Source organism: Carettochelys insculpta, chromosome 25 (genome assembly GCF_033958435.1).
Source record: "Carettochelys insculpta isolate YL-2023 chromosome 25, ASM3395843v1, whole genome shotgun sequence".
NCBI lineage: Eukaryota > Metazoa > Chordata > Testudines > Carettochelyidae > Carettochelys > Carettochelys insculpta.
The window spans coordinates 7,768,637-7,792,657 of NC_134161.1; the positions used below are offsets into that span (position 1 = coordinate 7,768,637).

The 24,021-nt window shown below is 46.0% G+C and overlaps 1 protein-coding gene across 4 annotated transcripts in view; it reads left to right on the forward strand.

Annotated features, from left to right (window-relative positions):
• POU2F3 (POU class 2 homeobox 3) overlaps nucleotides 1-24,021 on the forward strand; it is a 59,619-nt gene that overhangs the window by 28,335 nt on the left and 7,263 nt on the right. For 3 of the 4 annotated variants that reach the window (XM_074976877.1, XM_074976876.1, XM_074976879.1), the window contains 7 exons: nucleotides 7,139-7,243; nucleotides 8,344-8,446; nucleotides 13,940-14,022; nucleotides 15,535-15,717; nucleotides 16,823-16,964; nucleotides 18,580-18,716; nucleotides 20,710-20,871. In XM_074976877.1, coding sequence (XP_074832978.1) covers nucleotides 7,139-7,243; nucleotides 8,344-8,446; nucleotides 13,940-14,022; nucleotides 15,535-15,717; nucleotides 16,823-16,964; nucleotides 18,580-18,716; nucleotides 20,710-20,871 — 915 coding nt within the window. The remainder of the gene's footprint in view (nucleotides 1-7,138; nucleotides 7,244-8,343; nucleotides 8,447-13,939; nucleotides 14,023-15,534; nucleotides 15,718-16,822; nucleotides 16,965-18,579; nucleotides 18,717-20,709; nucleotides 20,872-24,021) is intronic. The other variant, XM_074976878.1, reaches the window with a different exon arrangement.

A 24,021-nucleotide genomic window follows, 5' to 3' on the forward strand; every position in this document is an offset into this window, starting at 1 on the left:
TTGCAGGGACATAGCAGTTGTTTGCACAGTAAAAGCTAAGCTCAGAGGCATAGATAACCCTTATCTAGGCACTACGCAGATTGCAAGGCCTCTCCAAAAGCCTTGAGTTGGATGAAGCAAAATGCATGACAATAGCTCTGCTGGGACCTAAGCTGATCATCCCCAGTAATAGCACCACTTTGCATTTCTCTCGGGGCCTTTTATCTGAAGATCTCCACACACTGGGAAAATGCTTAATTAATCAAAGGCATCTCGACACTCTGGAAAGGAGGCCTGCTACACCCAGATTTCGGAAGGCAGCTTGAAGCACAAAGGGGGCAGGCTCCAGTTTTCAAAGGAGGCCTCTAATTTCGGGTGCCCAACGTCTGACCTGATATTTCAGAGGTGCCAGGCAGCCCAGAACTCCCTGTGAAATCCGTGGGAGTTGCAGACGCTTGATGGAACGATCCCCACTTCACCTTTTGGAAATCAGGCCTGGGGCTGCCTCCAGTTGGGCACCCACACCACTGAAAGCAACAAGATTTGCCTCGCAGTTATTGGGCCAAAGCCATAAATGAAATGAGGGACAGATGTAGCAGAAGGCCCCAGGAACACTGGCTCCAAGCCCCCTCCTCTCATCTGAAGGCTGCACTCCCCACCCCTGAAATGGACAGAGAAATGGCATTGCATGGCACAGCTGATCTCTCTCTAATTATTTTCCTTGTATGTATTTAAAACAAGCTTTTCGCTGTTGTTCCCATGTCCCAGTTCTTTCTGGCACTGGGACAGCATTATTCCCAGAGATGCCCAAATGAGCCGGAGCCAATCAGGAAGCCCTGTAGAACTGGGACTCTCCCATCTGCAGTCACAGGTTCTTGCTGATGCCTAACTTGTTTTTGTTTTGATAGTGTATAGACTAGCACGGCTTCCTCTCTGTTGTTGTTTCCTTCTTATGTGGGACATGGTACCGGGCACCTTAGAGCATGTGGGAGGCTGCACCTGGTTCTCACATCTCATTACATAGGTGCTAAGCAGGCACCACTCTGTGCACAGCCTGGATGACTAATGGGGGGACAGCAGCGCTTTATGTGGTCTTTGCCCTGATTGCCACGGAACAAAGGATGGTCAACCCAGCCAGACTGGTCCCAAGAACGAGGACTTTTTCAAGTATTAAAGCACCAGTCCTGGCCCCATGGAGACCAAGGGAGGAGTTTTGCCACTGACTTTAATGGGAGCAGGACTGGACCCTGAGAAGCCCGTTTAAGCATGCAGCACAGCATGGAAGAGGTCTATAAGAGCAGAAATAGACCAAAAGAATTGATAAAGTGAAAAATCAGGAACACAGCCCCGGCAGGGGACAGAGGAGAGACAAGCAGAGACAAGGGCAGGGAGGAAGTTCTGGAAAGCTTTGAAGAGGAAGAGCGTGCACTGAAGAGAGGAGAGGAGAGGGCAGCGCTGTGGAAGGATACAGGTTGTGAAGATATGCTTGGTGGTGGGATATTGGGTGGAAGGGGAAGGGGGAGGCCATGTAAGAATAGGTTGCAAGAGTTCCATGATGTGTACACAATAGCAATCAAAATGTAGCATTTCACCTTATATTTTGGAGCATAAGCTTTTGTGGGCCCACAAAAGCTCATGCTCCAAAATATCTGTTAGTCTATAAGGTGCCACAGGACTTCTTGTTTTTCTCAAAGATACAGACTAACATGGCTACCTCTCTGGTACATTTCACCTTGCTATTTCCTACCCATCTCTCTGAGTCGTCTGCTGCTTGGACAACTCAGGTGAATTCATTTGATCACCTGCTTAGCATATCTTAGTTGAGGTGTTAGCTGAGCTGTCTTCTCCAGCCAACTCTGAGCAACACTGGCTGGAGAAGTAAGTTAAAAGAGCTGGAAAGAATATGGCACAGTTAATCGTGCAATTAACCCTTTTCCACATCAGTGTCCTCAGAACACACACTTTAAAGGCACTTTCAAGCCACTGGGTGTCTGATGATACAATACATTCAGATAAACACAATACCCTCTCATTTGCTGCTTGTGCATTTTATCTGAGCTCATCTACCTGAGCAACTATTGAAATCAACGTCATTTGAACGGTTGGTTTTTCATTGGCTTTTTGTTTGGTTAGTTTGTCTTTCCCCTTGTTTTTATTTTGTATCTTTCCTCTGCCTCTTCTCCCATTGAAATTGCCCAGTGCTACACGTTTGTTTTGATCTATGTAATTCATTCTTTGAGAACTATTTCTTTGCCTTTTTTTCCTGTTCAAAACCAAACCAAAACAATTATGGTGATTGTCATACAAAAATGCTTGTTAATGTTAAGTTACAGGTAATGCTTTTTAAGGTGTAACTTTTGTGCATTTAGATTTCATTCCCACAACCCCATATTAAGGCACATATATTTGCAGAATGTATTTGATCTTGCACTGTAAGGGATATTAGATTAGATTTACCTTAATAAGACAAAAATAATACTAAGGTGCAAGATGGGTGTGTTACAGTTGAGAAGGAAACCATCAATTATAAATGTCCTGTCATTTGTATCTTTCAGGATAGGTTATTTCAAAGCATTTAGCATCGGCCTAACTCTGAATACCACATTGTTCTGAAAGTTTTAGCAAACCCTGCTCCTAAAGTTCCTACTATGTCATAGCCACATGTAGAGCTTTAGAGTGGGCAAAGAGAGCTTGCAGTGAATTTTTGCTCCATTCCTGACTTCATGCCATCTCTTAAGTCTCTCTGTGCATCAAGAATAGTCCATGCATAGGTGCTGGAACAGGGGGTCTAGGAGGCACCAGAGCACCCTCCTGCTTGAAGTACTTTTCATCATCTATAGGATATGTAATTTTGTTCAGTGGCTCTCAGCATCCCAACTAGGCAAAGGGTTCCAGCGATCCTGAGTATGTTTGAGGATGGAAATTGAAAAGTTATTACTATTATTGTTCTAGTCTGGGTGGTTAGAAGAAGGATCCGGACTGCAGAGTGTTCACTCAAACCCAACTTTTTAAGGATTCCTCACAAGGAGTAAACAAAAACCCACCTTGCCAAAAGGGTGAGGGAAGAGCATTCATGTTGCATCAGAAATGCCAGGAAAGAGGAGGTAATGTTGTGTTTCCCAAGGAGGAGCATAAGAATGCGTGTTTGAGTTCAGCCCTGGAAATCCAGCTTGCATTCTATGGGACCCAATGTGGCGCCGATCTGCCTGCCTAGTAATCTATCCATCTACCTATTTACTGACATGGCCTTTGTAACATCTGAGCTGTTGGCTTGCTCTCTTCTAACCGCCTTGCATGGGCCTGGTCTTTCGCAGCTTGCAGGATGTCTCCAGGATGTTTTCATGAGCAGCGTCTTTGCCAAATGTGTATAGATTGGTTACAAAACAGATGTGTTCTCTCTCTCTCTCTCTCTCTCCTTTTTTTTTTAACCTTCTCTCTATGGGTAAGGAAGAGTTTGTGTGGTAATTGCAGGCAGGTTGAGAGATGTTCTCTCCATAATTCTCTTTCTTGTGAAATGTTTATGTAACATCTTTCACCAATGGATTACACAAGTGAGTCAAATAGCTTTAATCCTTTTCCATGATTCACAGTTTGTTTTTATTTTGTTTTGTTTATGTTTTTTCACACCAAGACTGGGTGAGAAACCCCTCAGTTGACTGCCTGGAAAAGCAAACCCTGCAGTCAACTAGTGAATAGATCAACAAGCCAGTGAGGGAAGGGGATTCCTTTAAACCAGCTTGCTGTCCATTTGTTTGGGGTCAGCTGTCCCAAAACAAACTATGTCAAAGTGGGGAGAACATCTAAGTTAGACTGGCAGGAGAAATTCCTTTCCTGCACTGCAATGCTTCCTTAATGCACTCAGTTCATGTGTGTATTTATGTCACCCGCTAGTGGATTACAAACAGGATAACTGGTCTATTATTGTACCAGTCTGAGGAGATCCACTTTATCTCAAGTGCTAAATACATGTGGCTTTGGAGGTGAATGTCTAGAGTTCTAGTCCCACCTCCCAATGTGCATGATTTATATTTCAATAGCATTTGTTATTTGTGGCACAATATTTCCATCCACTTGTGGGAACCTCTCATTGGGTAGAGGCACAATTTGCTGTGCAGTTGCATTTTTTTCCAAGGCAGATTGTATCATTTCCCTGAACTTAACACAGGAGTGAAAGAAACCTACCTTCTCCCTACTACTCTTCTTTTCATATTTCCCAGTTTACCTTGACTTCTGTACAAAGACCCCCCAGAGAAACTCAGAGCAAACTGACTTTGATGTTGCTTTTTGGCTAAAAATCACAAGAGCTGAGACACTGACTTTATCACAGGTGTCATTATATTTGCTGCATTTTCATAAAGTCCTCGCTTCTGGAGTCAGGTGATTTATGTGTGATTCTTTGCTTTTATGAAGGTAGGTTTCTGACCTCCTTAATTAGGGTGAAAAATGCTTGAAAACATGGCCCAGGTGCAAGTAGAAACTAGAAGGGGAAAAATATTATTTTTAAAAATCTCTTCATAACAGTGTGGAACACTGTTGTTGAATGCTTGGGACTGGAAGTACTGTAAAACTTTTTCTGGAGGAACCAAAGATGGAAGAATCTGCATAAATACCCCAGATTTTTTGACTTAAATACATCTCAAAAATACTGTAGTAAACAGTTAAGAAGCAGCAGGTATGCGTGGTGGGTGGTGTAAATTTGTGCCGAAAACTATTGAAGTAAGGTACAATGGAACAGAATTTATTAATTACTCCCAGGCTCTGTCTCATCTTCTCAGGAGAAAGCTGACAAGTTCCAGAAAGTGGGGGACAAGGTGATGTTTTCTAAATTGAGAACCAGAGGTTGGGTTTATTTTTTTTTAATGTTTTTGCCAAACCCACCTGTAGATCTCGTGTTCTGTGATGTTGGGATGCAGCCACACACCCTTTTCTTCCTGGAATGCTTCCAATTCATTCCGTTCAGCAGCTGTAAAAGTTGATTTCAGTTTGGAAATGGCTTCTGGTTCTCGAATGCTCAGCTCCAATCGGGATCATATCTCAGGAGGGAGAAAAAGCCTCGGTCTCAGTTGACATGGTAGCTTTTCTCTTGATGGCTGCTTGGATTCAGATTCCTGAGTCACGTGAGACCCAGACAGATTTGTTATTTTTATGGACCTTTATTTGTAGCAGTTGCAAGTAGGGGTAACTTTTAAAATTTGTGGTTGTTTCTGGTACATCTGTCTGAATTAAGGAAAGCACTTGGAGAGGGTGAAAGAGTTGGGGATGAGTGGCTGGCTCAACAAGGAGGAAATGATGCATTCTATAGGTCCTTGCATTTAATGGTCAGCAACTCAAATTCTGAATGAGATTGGTAGTGATCAAAAGTTCTTGCCGTCTGTTTAGTAAAAGATTGTTCCGTCCTGAGGGAGGGGAAAGAACTAGACTTCTGTAGAGAGCACTGTCATTGGAAGGGGTTAAAATTTCATGGTACGAATAGGCAGCGTTTATAGCTACTGCATGTTAATGAAAAGAGATGTCGTAATTCTGTTTTCATGTAGTACACATTTTTAAACATGTAAATTAATCTTTATGGGGGTAGTTTCCTTTATGTGTTTCAGTTCAGAGTGCACGAGAGAGGATTGTATTTTCTCCTGTCTTACAAAGACTTCTATATTTGTTTTTAGTTTGTTGTTTTCCCTCCATCTATAGTAAAAGTCCATGTGGCTGAAAAATGATTGCTTTGCTCATTGTTTGTGGGGAAACATACATTCCTCATGTCTCTCTGCCAGTAGGGAGCTATATTACTCTCTCTCAGCATGAGCATCTCAGGATAATGGAGAATGAGAAGGTTTTGTCTCTACACTGGTAGTGGATTTTGTCATTATCTGCTGCTGGTAGCAAGAGCCAACCCAGATTCTAAGAGAGAGCTCACAGTCCTGAGCCAAAGCACAGGGTTTCCATGGCCTTGGGGAAAGTTAGACCTGGATCAGAACTGTCACTTAAGAGGACTCAAACTAGAACCTCAGATCCAGGCAACCTCAAGCTTGTGGGAGGGTTCAAGAAAAGACCTATTCGATGAAGCCGAGAAGTCTCTCTGCATGCAATGTACAAACCTCCCAGTTGAGCATGAGCAAGACCCAAACCTGAAGTTCCACCTGGTCACTTCAGCCTCCCACAGTTACATGTGGGCATTCCTTTCTCTTTGTTCTCCAAAATCCTATTGTCTTTCCCATATAGGCTCCATCCCACAGTGACAAATTATACCCAACACCATGAGAAGCATTGCGTTTTGCCTTGTTTTGGAGAAGTAACATGGAAACCAAAGAACAGAACAAGCTCAAAGTTCCAGGACTGATCACTTGTGAACGACCTGGCTTAGAAATCTGGGCACAGAACTCTAGATTGTTTAAGTTTTTGAGTGTAAAACGAGTGGTTTTGGGGGCTACTCCAACAAACACTGCAAAATGCTAATTGCCTGCTCGCTCTGGGCAAAACTTTTTTTCCTTTTCCAGGCATGTCAAATAGGATTTATTCTTCCATTATCAGGAACGGCAAGTACATTTAGTGCCAGGACTGGTGACCTTCCAAGACTGGCAGCCACTCCCAGATGCAAGTGTTTTTCATGTGCTTAACTGTTACCTCTAGAAGAGCAGGGAGCCTAGAAATGCAGCTGTGTGCAGCTGATGCAGTTCCTAGAAAGAGTTTCAGCCACCCCATTAATTGCTACCTGTTGCTATATGACTTTAGCTTCCTGGCCTTTTCTTCCAAGGTCCACAAAATGTTTGGGGGCCTTGTTTCATCAGATCACTTAAGCATGTGCTTAACGTGAAGAAGTATTGAAGTGAATGGGACTTAAGTGCTTTAATTAGAGAGCCCTTAATTGATGACACCTTGCCGCTCCCATGGATGAAGCAGGTCAGCAGAATTGCAGGTGGGCACACTAAAGCAGAGTGGAGCAGTGACTTTCGCAATGCATGGGCATTGCTGCAGAGATACAATGGAACCCAGGAGTCCTGAATCAGATTACTAGACATCATTGTTGGTGTGATGCAGTGCATGGGTACAATAGAGAGGATCCACTCAAGGTTCCTCAAATTCTCAGCCAGCATCTTCCACCTTCCTCTGACTCCATGCCATCTGTGCATGCTTCCTGCTGATGCAGCTGGTCTCCTCTCCCCTGCAGATTAAAACAGAAGACCTCACTGACTCTTTGCAATCTCCGGTACAGCCCAGATCAGGCCACCTAGGACACGGATCATCAATGATGCACGGAAGCCAAATCACAGGGGTAAGTGGCTTAGTAGCCCCAAGAACTCCAGGAGACCTTCACGGTCCTGGTTCTGCTGCATTCTTGGCTTGAGAGCCCTTTAAAAGGATGTGCTTCTTGGAGTGGCAAAGGAGAAGGGTTCCATAGCCAGAAACTGTGACTCTGGATTCAATTTGCTTTGCGAGTGTCAGTCAATTTACAGCAGCAATGAAATGGGTTTCCTGCGGGAGATAATGCTATCAAGTGCCTAACTCCCATTAACTTCCAATTGGCATTAGATGCCTAAATGCTCTTTGTGCCCTCTAAAATCTCCTCCTTTATGCTCACACTAGAGATGAAAAGGTGAAATTCATCCCTGAGCAGAGAGAACTTGCCCAAGGCTTAGTCACCCTTTTGTTCCCCCAGCACTGCGTGCTTCCTCAGATGTTGAGTTCTGAATTGAAATTGTGACCCCCACCGTGGGGGTTGAGGACTGGGCTACCTGACCCTTATGTGCTTAGCTGGTGCATGGGCCTTGTGAATTTCATCCCCAAGTCCAGCCCCCTGAGTGTAAAGTCACTCAAGAAGTCAGAGCGGGGCCCCATGGTGATATAATGGGCAATGCTGTGATTGAGGCGTCAGTAGGAAGTACAAGGATTTTTCACTCTTCTACGCACTCCCCTGGCCCCCGACCATGTGTATTAACAGAGCCCTGAGCGGGTTGCTAGGAGTTTCTCCCCTGCCGCGCAGCATCAAGCAAGATCTGTTAGAGTTAGGTAGACGTTGGTGACCCACAGTCCTGGGCCTTTCTCCTTCCCGGATTCTGTAGAGAGCCAGTTGGGAAATGAGGATGTGGTTCCCATGCAAAATTGAAATTGTTTTTATTTGTTTATTCAAATTGAAATTGTCTGGGAGCGGTTTCTGACATTTTCTGTGTTTTTTGTCAACTCCCAAACCCTCTCCCTGCCCCCCATCTTCAGTGATTTTTTTTTTTCCAACTGAAAACGAAAATGTTTCACTTTTAAACTGAGAGAAAGTTGAGAGTTTGGGAGTTGTGCTTTCTGACATGGTCTGGATGAAAAATGTCGGGACAGCTCCAGTTCTGCGATGTATGACTCTCATCTGCATTGTTTCTTCCTTAGGATATGAATTCTCTTCACACCCTGCAGCAGCTTGTACTGGTGCCTGGTCCCATGCAATCCGTTCCTCAGTTCCTGCTCTCTCAGGCCCAGGCTGGGCAACAAGGTAATAGCCATCACTCCAGAATAGTGACCAACGGCATAAACTGCTCCGCCGATTTGCTCCTATTTGAGCATTCCTCTCTGTATTGCCAGAGCTTTTCCCTTTGCCCTCTCTCCTGCTTGACCGCACGCTCCCCAGATGCGCCTGCAGCCACCCCAAATCCTGACACCAAGACACAAACTGAACTAACCCACTCGGTGACCGACTTCTCCTCTCTCTGGCTACACATGGGTGTGGAGGGGGGATGGCTCCCCCATTTGGGCTTGTGTGCAGCAGTAGCGCCACCAAGGGGTTGTGTGTGCTGGTGTCAGGAATGCCTTATGGCAGGGGTGAGCAAACTTCTCATGCCAGGCCCCATTTTTTGTCGTTGCAGTTAGCAGCCCTCCCCCGCCTTTTATTCATCCCTACAGAAATGCGATACAGATATGTAAAAAGAGAAATAGATTGCAACGTTTTTAATGAGATGGATGAGCCTGAGACCCAGCAGCCAATTGTGCTGCACCCCCTCTTATGACATTCCATGCCCACTTGCCTGGCCTGACAGAAATACCTCTTGGTGTTGAGTCTCAGATGGACAGCATATTAGTTTGTATCTATAAAAACAACAAGGAGTCCTGTAGCACCTTGGAGATGAATGGATCTATTAGGGCACAAGCTTTCATGGGTAAAACCCACTTCATCAGCTTGCGTGGGTAAAACTAGAGTGGAAACACAAAGGCAGGTATATAGGTAAGAAAATGGCTGCAGAAGAAAGAGAGTACTGTCCATGGTAAATCAGGGTGATTGTGGCCATTCAATGCCGCTGATGGGGTGAAGTTGCCTCCATGGAGTGTTAACCAATTTAGATTCTTATTGAGGCCTAGTTGTGTGATTTTGGATTTGCAAATGAGCACCAGTTTAGCTGTTTCCCTCTCTAATTGAGTTTTGAAGGTTTGTTTTGTAGAAGGGTGGCTGCTTTTAACTTCTTTACTGAATTCTCAGGGGGGTTATAAAGTGTTCCCCAACAGGTTTATGTCCATTTCCTTTCTTGATGTCTGATTTGTGCCCATTTATCCTTTGATGCAGAGACTGTTGCTGCTGAAATTCAATGCTCCATCCGGTTGAGTTAGCCTCAGGCAGGATCACGTGGAAATAACCCCACTAAGTTCAGTGCATTCTTTTTAGAGATAATCATTTTTTTAAAAAAATCAGCATGCATTACATGTGTTTGGGGCCAGTGTTGCTCCTTGAAGGACAAAGATAAGACTTGAGGCTACAGTTTGATCTATGCAGATGAAGCCTCATGGGCATGCTGAGTACCTTTTGACTTCAATGGTCATAAAGGCTACCATGCTTGGACCATGTTGCAGGATTTGGGCCCACAGGTACTTTAAAACGCACAGTCCTAGGACATGACAATATATAAGCCCTGGACAAAAATTATTTCAATCTGTCTAGACTGAGTGGACAATCTGTCTAACACCGATGTCTCTTAAGCCGTTATCTCTGCCAAGTGCTACTGATTAATACGTGAAAAAAACCATGTGTTGTACAGATAATAGTAACCTTGCTAACCCAATTCTCCAGAATGCGTGAGTTCAGAAGATGCTAATACTGAACTGCTGGCAATTCAATCAAGTGCAATGCACTCATGTGCATTAAGAAAAGCAGTGCAGGTTCCACTTCCCTGGTCCAGCACCCTCCAGCAGTCCCAGCAAGGGATTTTGCCAGAGCAGGGGAGCTCAATCCCCTGTTGTCTCTGGTGCTGCTCCCAGGTTCCCCTCCTGGCTGCTTGCCACTACCAGCCACCACCTCCGGCCTTCCCGGCCCCTGGTCCCCAACCCTTCCATGGGCTGTGGCTCTCCGGCCACAGCCACAGCTGTGGAGCTGCAGCTCTGCTGCCCACCATGGACCGCCACGCCCTGGCATTGCTGCAGCGCCCTGGCCCTGTCTCCTTGGCTCCAGCTGTGGGCCACTGCTCCCCACCCGGCCGACTTTGGTTGAAGTTGTTGGAGCACTGGACAGCTGGTCAATCACTAAGGCCATGGTGTCCAATGTGCTAGCCACTAGCCACGTGTAGCTATTTGGCTGGCTGAGCGTGGCTAGTTGGCTTGAACAATAAATATATTTTTCAGAATAATGTGCCTAGTTCACTATAGCAGAATAACTGGTTGAACACCACAGGACTAAGGGATGCTTTGGCTGGCAGGTTAACCAAGACGCCTGTTGCTTGAACCCTTGTGCACATGCTGGTCAGGGATATCATCTGATTGGCTCTTTTCTCCTTAGGCAAGGCAGCACAGTATCCATCTCGTCTTGCTGTGCTGATGCAGTGTAGCTGATTTCAGGATATGACTGAAAGTGAGAGACAGAATAGGTTGCTAATCCTCCAGGAATGACAGATTAATCTTTAATTAACAACCACCATGTGATGAAACCTCCAGGAATATATTCCAACCAAAATTAGCAACCCTAGAAAGAGTTGGAGGAAAGAAATAGTAAGGCAGAAAGTAATGCAAAAGGGAAGGGAGCTAGAAAAGGATCTGATGTGTCTCTGAAGCACTGGCAATTACATATCCCAACTAGTGAGTTTAGGGTTGGATGATTCCACAAATTTCAGGACTCACAGGTGAAAAACCAGGTTCCTTGAACACAAGTAAAGCCTGATGGCCTTCATCACAAAGGGGAAAATCTTCAGTCTGGTCTGCTGCCTCTGGGCTGGGAGCGAGGGAGATGAGTCAAAATGAAGTGAGGAGAGCTGAGATCTGGGATGTGAAGATGCATTGAAATGAGTTGTTTGATTACTTTTATTTTTCCAAATTCTCCTTTGAAGAACCCCCAAAAGATGGGAAAGTGGGTGGTGTAATTCATCCCCTATCACAAAGGCAGCATCTGCCACTTTGATCTGTTAATTTCTGGACCCATATCTTCTTGTTTATTAAATCTAACTCTGACTCAGTGCTTGAATCTTATTAGTAGTCCTTTTTTCTGTTTGGACAAATTCAATCTCTGTGTCCAGTTTTCTTGCACCTGTTCATAACATTGTTCCTTGAAAGTAACTTGACCTTGTTTCAAAGTCAATTCCCAGGCTGACAACAAGTGATAGGTAGTTGTGACACGTTTGACCTTTGTTACAATTGAGCTTATAGTGAGGGTAAATGTTGAGGTTCACAAACCATAACAAGGCTTAGTCATGTTTTAGTTGTGATGACTCAGAATAATGAACAGGAGGGAGATGTGCAAGGTAGGACGAAGGTTAAAGTACCTAGATCTAGCAATGATTCATGTGTGTGTGCCTGTAACAATCCCCCACATGCATCCCAAGGTTGGAATGCAGGGATCTGCAGCCTCAAAGCACAGAAACCTGCTACCAACCATCAATGGTAGTCTTAGATTCCTCATCCCCATGATACCTAAGCAGAGATACCAAAAAGCTATAGACACCTATGATGCTCTATAGTTTCCCCCATCTGTAAAACAGAGATAATGATATTTATGTCCTTTGTAAAATGTTTGGAGATGTACAGATAAAAATCTCTATACAATAGGTAGGTTGTGGTGGCATATAAATATCATGGGGTATACTTGCAGGTTGTTGTGCACATCAGAATCATAGAATACCAGGACTGAAAGGAAAAGTCATTGACTCTAATCTCCTGCACACATGGCAGGACCAAGGACCATCTAGAATTCTAGATCATCCCTGACAGGTGTGCGTCTAACCTGCTCTTAAATATGATGGAAATTCCAAAACCTCCCAACATAATTTATTCCAGCACTTAACCGCCCTGATAGGAAGGAAGTTTTTCGTAATATCCAATCGAAACCTCCCTTGCTACAGTTTAAGCCCACTGCTCCTTGTCCTACCCTCAGAGGCTAAGGAGAATGGTTTGTCTTCCTCCTCCTTCAGAAGTGGCATGCTAATACACGGCCCAAAATATGCTAATGAGGCACAGATGCAAATTCCCTGCACCTCATTAGCATAATGTCACGTGATTTGGAGTCCGGAAGACCATTCTTCCGGACTCCAAAACGCCGTGTAGAAGTGTGACCCCGGGGCAGCTTCTGGAAGGAACTCCTTCTTCCGGAGGCCCCTTTTTCCCAAAAATATTTGGGAAGAAGGAGCCTCCAGAAGAAGGACTTCCTTCCGGAAGACCCTCCAGGGGTCGCGCTTCTAAACAGCACTTTGGAGTCCAGAAGAACAGTCTTCCGGACTCCAAATCATGTGACCGTATGCTAATGAGGTGCGCGGAATTTGCATCCGTGCCTCATTAGCATATTTCGGGCTGTGTATTCCCATGCCACTTTTGAAGAAAGTGGCCTGTGTAGAAATGGCCTTTGTGACTTGGCCTTTCTAATTTTGTTCCTACACACTTGTGGTATTTGTTTGTGTTCATTCTTTGATCTAGTTTTCATTCTTTATCGGATTCACTGTTTTATTTTTAGATCATCCAATAACTCCTGATTAAGCTCTGGTGGTCTCTTGCCTTCCTTCTTATCTTTTCTACACAGTGGAATATAGTGCTCTTGATCATGTCCCTTTGAAAAACTGTCGTCTTCAATTGTTTCCCCTCTTAGTGTTGCTTCTCATGGGACTTACCTACCCTTGCCTTGAGCTTGCCTGCTTGAAACCTACTGCCTTGATTTTGCTGTTCTTCTTTCTACTGTTCTTTAGAATCATGAATTCAGTCATTTCATGATCATTTCACGCTGCCTTCCACTTTCAAATTCTCAACCAGTTCTTCCCTCTTTCTCAAAATCACATCTAGAACAGCGTCCCCACCAGTAGCTTTCTCAACCTGAAGTAAAAAAAAAATAAAAAAAAAAGTAAAAAGTCCCCAGTACATTCCAAGAATTTATAACATAATCTGTGCTCTGCTTTGTTATTTTCCCACCAGGGGTCTAGATGGTTGAAGTCCCCTATCACCACCGACTCCTGTGCTTTGGATGATTTTGTTAGTTGTTTAAAAAAAAAAAAAAAAACTCATCCACCTCTTCTTCCTGGTTGGATGGTCTGTGATAGACCCCTACCATGATATCACCCTTGTGTTTTACCCCTTTTTATCCTTACCCAAAGACTCTCCTATGTCCATCTCAAGGCAAGTGTTTACATTTTTAAAATATAAAGCAACACTTTATCTCTTTTTCCCTTGCTTATCCTGCCAGAGCAAGCTGTACCCTTCTATACCCATATTCCAGTCACATGTAAGGAAATGCCTGTCTGTTTTAGTACAAAGAGTAAGGCCCCAGGTCAGTAAAATACTCCAGCCTGTGTGTAAACCCAGTTGATTTCCGTGGGATTTATACACAGTCTCTCGCTGCTGAAGTATATTGTGGTCACTGGCAGCCTGCAGGACCATTGTACAGTGCGCTGTGTCCATGTCCCACAGACCATTCAGCGTATTTCCATTCTTGGCGCTGGAGGTGCCAGACTCCAGCAATTCTGTGCCATATAGACCAGTCTAGATATTTAGGGAGTGGCTGGTCTAATGGAATGTCTCTTTCTTCTCTCCTCAGCTTTGCAGCCAAACATTCTCTCCTTTCCTCAGCAACAGAGCAGCCTCCTCCTCTCGCAGCCTGGACCTAGCCTAGCATCACAGGTAAGATACTTTCTGACCACGTCAGCGGGCAGTGGGATCGAATTGGTTTATGGGCATCCCATCAGCAGCGAGCTAGCCCCAGGGAAGCTGATGGCAGCCCAGGCTGTGGGGATTCAAACTTCAGTTAACCTGCCTCCTCCATGAGTGAGAGGTTCCAGCTCTGTAGTTGATTTGCAAGGGGGGTCATTCTGCACCACTTGGTGGGTGTGGCTACTGATTGTGGACACGTTGCTCCACCCCAAACATCGCGTCTCTCAATCTCCTTCCTCAACCCCTTCCAAGCCGCTCACTCGGCCTGGCAACCCTTGGCTCATCCTTACGTGAGACGCCACTCTTCACAGAAGCCCAGAATTCCTGTTCCCCACCACCCCTGCCCTTCCACAGTGTTCGCAACATGCCCCCAACCATCACATTTGCAGCCGCAGGCCTTGGGCCAGACGAGCTCCTTCCCACTGCCTCCTGTTGCCTCCTTTGCTTGCTGCTGCATGCATGTTGCTTCCTGCTTAGATCACAAAGCTCCTCAGGGAAGGGCCAGTGGCTTTTACAGCCTTGTAAAGCACCTGGCCCAGTGCAGGTGCTATGCAAATAATAGTAGTAAGCTCCCAGGCAATTCCGGTCTGTGTCTGCTTTTGGAGGCTTGTTTGCCTCTGTGGCGGCCTCCATTCACTCCCACTCATGGGCTCTCAGCACCTGGGCTGTGAGTTTCTGGCATGGTTTGGAGAGAGCCACCTGCCCCTCCAACTTCCCCTCACGCCTGGCTCCCAGGGCATGAAATGGGCTGTGGCTCCAACTGCTCCTCCGGGTTCCTGGGTCCCTCCTTTGGCTCATGCAGAGGCAGCAGTTCTGGCAGGTCACTTATCTCCATGGGTGATGGAGCTCCACAGGTGACCCTGTCTGGAGTGCCAAAGTTCATCAGGCAAACCGAATGCTCTCCAGTCCTGCACCCCACAAGCACCCAGGAGAATGCTGAAGTAGAAACTTTCCCTTTTTCCCACACCCAGAGTCAGGGGAGAGGCTCTGATGGGATCACAAGTCAGACCAGCCCTGGGTTTGGAAATTCACAGCCCAACCCACAAGGCTGTGCAGAGACTGTGTGGCCTTAGACCTCCTTAGTAATCCCTGCAGCTGCTCCCTTAATGTTTGCAGCTGATCAGACAGTTCAGGGATCCAGCCTCTCCTTTTTCAATGCCCTCCCTTCACACCAGGCATTTGCTGTTGTTTTATACCTGTTACCTAAATGAATGCCAGCTGCCTGCTATCCCCTAGGTTTTGTGCTTACAGCAGCCCAACCTACGCCCTAAACTTTGAGCCCACCTCCCCTAAAACAACTCACCCTTCTCATGCCACCCTGAGCTGGAAGGGTCATTTTACCCACCCTTAATGTGCAGCCTGCTCAGTATCGGGAGGCGGCCACTGTTTATCTGCACACCACCATGCTAAGCAATGCTTTCCATAAATGACAATGCAGAATATCCAGTGGCTTTTCCATTGTTGTGACTATCTTTTTAACAGACAGTGGGTCGTTCAGGGCTCCCTGGTCCAACGTTAGAGTCCCCCATGGAGGTGCCGCAGCATTTGCAAGTTGCAAAACAGCTGCCATCTTCAGCAGCGTCTGACGAACCCAGTGACCTGGAGGAGCTGGAGAAGTTTGCGAAGACTTTCAAGCAGAGGCGAATCAAACTTGGGTTCACACAGGTGAGGGGCAAATGGCAGGAGCACAAAGAGTGGTTTTGTAGTGAGAGGCACAAGATGGAGAAGATGGGAGGTGGGCCCGGAGAGGAGGACCGGGGTTGGATTCAGAAGAGGGATGTGAGATACAAGAGAAGAGGGGAGATGTAAGATGCTCAATTGATGGGAAGACCCCCTTGGAAGCATGGGTGAACAGTGGGTGAGCAAACCCCTCCTGAAGATGCATCGCCTGTAACCTCCAATCAGACATAACAACCACCATCTGCTATAGGTGGCAAGTTATATGGGCCCGGCGTGCCTGTGTTCCACCAGTATTCCCCAACATGGCCCCAGCTCCATCACTGTTTGGTCTAATTTTGTCAGAGATGTCCCATCCATGGAACAAACCAGAGTAATCACTCTGGGCCCCACACTTTGGGGGGCCCAGCACTTCAAGGAAACAGGGACACCACGGGGGGCCCAAGTGCTGGCAGCAGCTAGGGACCCAGCCCCAGTTCTGCCCCGCTTCTTCCTGCCTCTGCTCCACCAGCCCTGCCTCTTCCTGTCCCTGGCTTGTCTCTTCCCAGATTCCTGCCCAAGTGATGCCAGGAGCTGGTGGGGTGAGGTGGAGTGGAGTCAGGTCTCTCACTGCTGCCAGCACCAGCCCCCGCCCCACAAATTCCCCAGGTTGCTCTGGACCCCATGTCCTCCTGAAGTGCAAAGCTCTGCAAAACAGAGGAGACCAGTGCAGGGACCGCAAGGGGTGCGCCAACCAAGTGCCACTGCCCTGCCCCCTCCCTACTCCGCTCATGCCCCACCCTTCCCCCATGTATCACCTATGCCCCAAAGCACAGGACTCTTGCCTGTTGCCCCAGACCATCTGAAGAATCAGACAGCTTTGCGTGCACCTGTTCTGACACCACCCAATGTAATGCAAACCAGGCACCCGTGCCTGCTGCCTCCTAGGTGAACACTGGGGCGTGGGAAGGCTAAGGGAGTCTATCTACCATGGTGGATGAGACCAAGCTGGGTGAGGAAGCAGGTTTGTTTCCTGGGAGTGAATTAACATCATAGCAGGGAGGTGCGAAGGGGTTTTCTCAGCTAATCCTTGTCTCCCTTCCAATTCCGGCAGGGGGATGTCGGGCTAGCCATGGGTAAGCTCTACGGCAACGATTTCAGCCAGACCACCATTTCCCGCTTCGAGGCTCTCAACCTGAGCTTCAAAAACATGTGCAAGCTCAAGCCGCTGCTGGAGAAGTGGCTGAGCGATGCAGGTAGGGCAGCGTGCTGTGCTTGTGTGATGGCCACTGTCTTGGAGGGCGCCTGAACCAGGAAGGCAATAGCTAAAAGCAAAAGAGGCTACAGCTTCTGCTAAAGGTCCTGGACTGAAGGGGTCACATGCTACTATCCTCTGGGGATTGGGCAGACAGGTGTACTTGTAAGACACACCCACCTTGGGGATACATGTGCAGGGAACAGAATGGGTTCCCTCTAACTTCTCCATCTGAGGGTGCAATAAATTTTCTTATAGGCACCAAGGCCTGTGCAGATGTGCACCCCCTGGAGAAACACATGCTGCTGGCTGTGGACACCCTACCAGTCAGCTGGGTAGCATCTGGACCTCTCCCAGGTGGCTTCCCAAGTGCTCAGCTTACAGCGAACACTGCTCGCGGAGTTATCCTGGTGTTGCAAGCTAAGCCACAAATACAGGGCATGGTATTATTCCAGAAACGCGTGCCTCAGCCCCTGGAGAAGTCATGTGCTCTTCTGCAGACAGTGCAGCCCTCATACTCAAGAGATTTTCAGTTCTACTTTTAGCTCTTCTGCAGGGTAGCCATGGCTGAGTCACTTAGCTACTTTCTGCCTCTGTTTCCCTGCTTATAAATGGGGGAAATTGAGACTTACCTCCTTTATAAAATGCCCTGAGATCTACTGATGAACCATGATTGTGAGAGTGGATATTTATTATTGAGAGACACCCTTTTTGCAGAAGCACAGCAATCCTCTGGTGTGTGTCCTTTATGCAGTTGTACAACAGTTGAAAACTTAGTTCTGGTTGGGAAACATTAGGAAAAAGTGGGAACCAATATTTGGGGGAAGCATGCGCTCCTTTTCTGCCCAGCCTCACTTGAAGCAGGAGTTTGGGGCAACTTTAAAAGTGTTACCACTGGGGAAGGAAGGACTCATACACAGTACTCTGTACCAGGATCTTTCACATGTTTAGCGAGGTGCAGCAATTCCCAGCCAGCTTTCAGATGCAAAAATCCCTCACTAAATCATGAGTAAATCTTTGTAATAATTATGGGAAACTCCAAAGGGATATAGAGCACCAAATGAAGTGATCTTCAGATAAGCCTTTTAGACTTTTAGGTTCAGTGCATTAGGCCATGTCTACATTACCCAGAAGATCAACCTGCCCCGGGTCAAGCTTCCAGGGTTTGATTTTGTGTGCCTGATAGGGACATGCAAAATTGATCTGTCAGGAATCTGGACTTGACCCCGTACTCCTTGCTGTCGAGAAGAGTAAGGGAGGTTGACGGGAGAAACTCTCCCGTCAACCTTACTTGTGAGGATGGCCAGGTAAGTCCATTGCAGATAAGTTGATTGTAGCTTTGCAATTGCTTAGAATTGTAGCTACACAATTGCATAGAATTGCTTATCTGCAATCGACTTATCTGCCTGGTGTAGACCAAGCCTAAGTTGCCAACACACAAGTTTCTAGGATGATCCTTTCTCAGACTTGAATAGGCCATTTTTGCCTCGGGACCAACTCTTGTCCTTCTCAGTTTCAAGGACAGCAGATTGTCACAGGTCACAGCTTCAGAAAAAAACACGAACGTACTTGGTGCCAAATCATCTTGAATCTCTTTGGTCTCTCTTTTTCCCCAGAATCCACTCCTTTGGACTCCTCCGTGAGTACCCCTAATTCCTACCCTTTGGTGAGTGAGATGTTTGGACGGAAGAGAAAGAAACGTACCAGCATCGAGACCAACATTCGTTCCACACTGGAAAAAAGATTTCAAGATGTGAGGGGGAAATCTTACCACGTGTTGTGAGCTGTGTTTCTAAGCTAGAAATTCCACCTAGCTCTTCAACTAAGAGCCATATTCTTGCATCTTTCAGAGTTTGTTTTGTTGTTGTTGTTTGGTTTGTTTGTTTTTAACCAAAACAACTTTGACTAGAATCATGTTTTAGTGAAAAATGCAGATTTAGGAGCACCAGAACATTTCACCAATATATGTCAGTTTCAGCTGTTTTGATTTCACAAAAATTGGGAAAAAATCTATATATTTCACTCTGACTTTTTTCAAAATGCCAAGTTTTTCAATCAGCAATGACTTTTCGTTTGGAAATGGCCTTACATTTTATTTTTAAACTTTTCAAAAAGTCAGATGATCAACATCAAAAAGAAATGTTTCATTTTGCTCTGCATGAGTATTTTTGATTTCTTTGATCCATCACAATTTAAAATGCAGTTTTGGTTTGAACCAAAATGACTTTTTTTTTTTCAGTTTTTCAGAATTGTCTGCAAACAAAACAAACAAACATACACACACTGTTGTTTGCTCAGCCAGGGGTCTGCTTCAGTGCAGACTGAGGGAGAGAGAATTTTACTAGACTTGGTTGGAAAATGGTATTTAGTTCCACAACTTTGAGTTTTTGGCAAAAAAATTTAAGTATTTTTGTTCTGAAGTACTGCTACAGGGCATCATGGGAGTTGCAGTTTGTGAGTTCCCACTTCTGTCCTCCTTGATAGGCTGAGCTTCGTGGTCAGACCATGTCTCCCATAATGCAGCATGGTCTACCATCTCTATGAGGTGTATTATGGCACTCTCATGGAAGATGAAATTCAAGAGGAGGAGATCTACCTAGAAAGGAAAATGGGACCATGAGGCACCTGAACTGCAACTCCATGAGACACCCTGGTGACATTTTGGAATCAAAACTTCTCATTTTTAGATACAGATGTTCAAGAAAGATCAGAATTCTGTCCCCAGAAAACAGACGCTTCTTGCCGACAAATGTTAAATGCCATTTTCCTCCAAAAGAACAAGTTAGATGGAAATTTTCCAGCATTTACCCTCCTCCTGCCTTAAATCTGGTTGCATTGACTGTATCTTCCCAGGCCTGGTAAAAGAACAATAGAAAGCCTCTCTTAAATTATCAAGAACGTCTGCTTTGGCAGTGTGGAGTTTCTGGCTTGAAGGCTCTTTTAGAAAGGAAAACGTTTCTCAATATCCAAGACTTAGGCGCCTGTTTCCTTTATTAGTTAGAGGTCTAAGTCAAGGTTGGAGCTCCTTTGTGCTGGTCCAAATGTAGAGAGCACCTCTGCACCAAATAGTTTAACATCCACAGAGGGTGAGAGAAAGGTCATTTTGTTATGCCCATTTTATAGATGAGGAACAAAGAGATTGAGACTCCTGCATGTGTAACTGCTCTGAGGTGCGCTAGAAACTGGGACCACTGGAGCTTCGTGCAGGTGCCTCCACAGCTTGAGTGGAAGGCCAGTTGGCTCTCAGTTTTGTCTATAGAGGACACTTATTCTTTCTCTGTGAAGTGGTCCAGGTACCACTACATGGGACAGTTAACCACACATAGGTGTGTGAGTTACTCAAGGACTCACAGGAAGTCTGAGGGAGCTCTAAAGAGGAGAACCTGATCTTCTAAGAGCTTCTACTGTGCCTTCAACACACGACTATCCTCACTTGCTTCTTCTTTGGCGGCAGTCTCTCCTTAAATTCTGACCTGAGACTCCTAGGATGGATGCACACAGCTTTCTACGTTTAGAGTACATTGGAACATCTTTACTGACTCTACTAGACTTGCACCAGTGTGACTCAAATGTGGACCTTCTACCAGATGTCTATTATTTCCTGTAGAGAAACCCAAATCTTCTCCCCTCCCCAGTTAAAAGGCCAGTCCAGATTTCTCTTCCTCTTGCCGGTCATACAGCCTGCTAAAGCTTTAAGATGAGTTCAGTAGGATTTTCTTTGCTCACTTAATGCCTTGTCTTACCAGAACCCCAAGCCCAGCTCAGAAGAGATCTCCCTGATAGCAGAGCAGCTCTCCATGGAAAAGGAAGTGGTTCGGGTTTGGTTCTGTAACCGGCGCCAGAAGGAGAAGCGAATCAGCTGTCCAGTGCCATCCCCCCTAAAATCACCCATCTACAACTCCAGACTGGTGAGCCATGGTGGACAAAGGGGGTACTGTCGAGAAGAAGAAGTCCTGTGGCACCTAATAGACTAACAGATATTTTGGAGTGTAAGCTTTCGTGGGCAAAGACCCGCTTCATCAGATGCACGAAGCGGGTCTTTGACCACGAAAGCTTACGCTCCAGAATATCTGTTCACCTACAAGGTGCCACAGGACTTCTTGTTGTTCTCAAAGCTTCAGACTAATACAGCTATCTCTCTGATACAAGGGGGTACAGGTGACTCTCCGTAAAGCAGCAAGCGTAGCAGGGAGCAAGAGAAACATGGCTAGCAGGGGAAGGAGGCAGCAGCGGAAGATGAGCTCATACATTTGTACAACATAGGAGTCCATGCATTCTTGTATGTGCTGTGCCCGCAGCTGAAATGCAAGGTGGGATGTGGGAGCTGCCAGGGCACAGGAGCTCTGTGCAGCAGTGGTGGGTAGGAAGTAAAAAAGAGTCCCATCTCCAGAAGAAGCAACAAGTAGAGGTTGGATAATCAGAATGTAATTACCCAAATGCTCCAGGGCTGATGCTCTGACAACAAGCAGACAAGACCTCCCCCCCCACACCCAATTTAAGTTGCACTTAAAATACAACGCTTTCAACAGCGCTCTCAAGGCTCCTAGAGGGCACTGAGTCAGTGAGAGGAACACTCTTGATTGAATCATCAGCTTCACTTCCTGAAGCACAGTTCCCTCTGGCTGAGGCTTTGGTTTCCACTAACTCAGTGGGAAGAGCACTGGCGATGGAGTCAACACCATCCGATTCCCCAGCACCTCCAGGCGTTGCAGGAGGGGAAAGGTGTAGAGAAGGTTGCACAGAAGAGATGGATTGAGCTGGTACTCAGCATGCCAGGCTGCGCTTGCCTGACGGCATCATCCCTCTTCGTCGAACAAGACAGTTTATTTTCTTTTTGGCAAATAAGGGTCAGTAAAGTGTTAGGCTGATTTACACCAGCTAAAAATCTGGCCCTATGCTTGTAGCCCTCAGTTGCAAAGAAGACTTTCAAAGGCTTAAGGAGACTGAGTTTGCAGCAATAATTCTGAGGTTCTGTCTTCACTATGTGGAAGGTTGACCAGTAAAGGGTTGATCTTCCAGGGTTCAATTATGCGTGCCTCAGAAAGACGCACGAATTCAAAGTATTATGGGTCAACAGCTGACCCCTGTACTTCTCGATATCACAAGGGGTCAGGGAGGTCAATGCAAGAGTTTCTCATCTCGACCTCCCTCAGTGGGGAAGGCCAGGAAAGTCAACTGTAGATAAGTCGATTCCAGCTACACAGTTGCCGTAGCTGGTATTGTGTATCTACAATTGACTTCAAGGTCTAGTGTAGGCCTAGCCTGAGAAGTGAGAACTGCCCTATTCATCTTAGTGGGTTGTTAACTCTGATACCTACCAATGGTGGTTTAAAGTTCAATGTTGTTAACTAGCTCACTGCAGAATATTTGAGAAGGAACACTGAATTATTTTGGAATAGTGGGTGGAGTACAAATGTACCAGTCTCTCCATCTTCCCCTCCTGCCCTGGGATTATGTGGTGGTGATGGCTGGAGAATTCACAGGAATGGGAGACTATGAGGGGCCATGTGAAAGCAAGATGCAATGAATTAGGAAATGAAGATGTGTTAGAACATGGCCTAGAGGAAGTCGTGCAGTCAGTTTAAATAGAGGCAAGGCCTGTGTGAGGAACCAACTTGTCTTGGGCAACCCCCTCTTGGAAACGTAGGGTTAACCATGACAGAATATTAAACAAAGCAAGTCTGTGCCCACTAAGTTGTGTTGAACAACACGTCAGTTAACACTCCTGCTCAAGGACCTGGTCTCATCCAGGAAGTGAAGGCTTAAGTTGCAAACCATGAACCAGATTAAAGTCATGTGTTTTCCCTTTGGCGCAGGTCAGCAAAGCACTAAAGCATGTGTTTAACTTCAGCAGGACTTGAGCACATATGTAAGTGCACTACAGAGTCAGGGCATCAAAGACCACATGGAGGCATCAATGTGATTTCTTTTGCCCCTTGCCAGCCCAGGCAGTGCAGCATTATACCCACTCACAACCTGAAGCACCGACGTGGCTGTCTGCTCCCCTGGATGCATGGCAGTACGGCGGGGAGGTGGCAGAATCTTGCCTTCCCACTAGAATCCCTGTGTAGCCTTTCTACAGAGCTTAATCTGCTCAACAAGAATTGGGGGCCCTGCATACAAAGAGGACACACCCAAATGCTTTGTCCACCTCCAGCACCACAGGCCTTGACTTGGCTCCCTTGAGTTTTCTAGGAAGGCAGGTCTGTAACTTCCCCAATGGTCTAATAGGCCTGGCGAGAATAGCTGGTAAATCCTGCTGCAGAAGTGTCTGCCAACACTCGTTCCGTGACTTAGCTGTGATAGTTTCAAAGGCCTTTTTATTTACAGGTCATGGGTGTTTTCACAAGTGATTTTTGTTGTAAAAAGAGTGTGTAAAGAGCAAGGTGTTGTGCATATTCATTCATTAGTGTATATGTAATCTGCTGTTGAGTGGATATTGTGGAAAACATCCAACTACTGCTGCCAGTTCATGAGCTGCACTCAAGGGGCAGCAGTCTGTTCTGTAGCACTGAAGGTCACTGGGTATTCAAGGTGGGGGCAGGGGCATTATATAGCTAAAAGGGGTAGTATTGTCTCAAAATCTCAGTGGGTTTGAGAGTGACCCAATCAGGGAGCAGCAAAATACTGTGTGACTTTTGGTCATCAGCTGCACAGCAGGGCAAGCTGCTTGCAAGCAGTAAACATTCAAAGCAACCGTTTTTTGGAAGTTGATTTGCCATGAATTCATTGGCTGAAGTATGATGGCGTGAGCTATTCACTGATCATTCCAAACAATTGGCTGCATTTGACTAGATTTATACCAATAAAAACAACAAATCAAAGCAGAAAGGCACCCTTACCTATCCCCCTGCAAAATTAACTATAGCCACACAGATTATAATTGGCAGCTCTAAACTCAGACCCTCAGAATAAGGCCATGATTTTCAACACTGACAAGTGATCAAAGATACCTCTGATTTTGAGTGTCCAACCAGAGACACAGGAAGGGGGCCCTGATTTTTTCTCAAAGGATGTGCTTAGCATATGTCCTTACTTGGAGCTCTTGAGCTGACTGA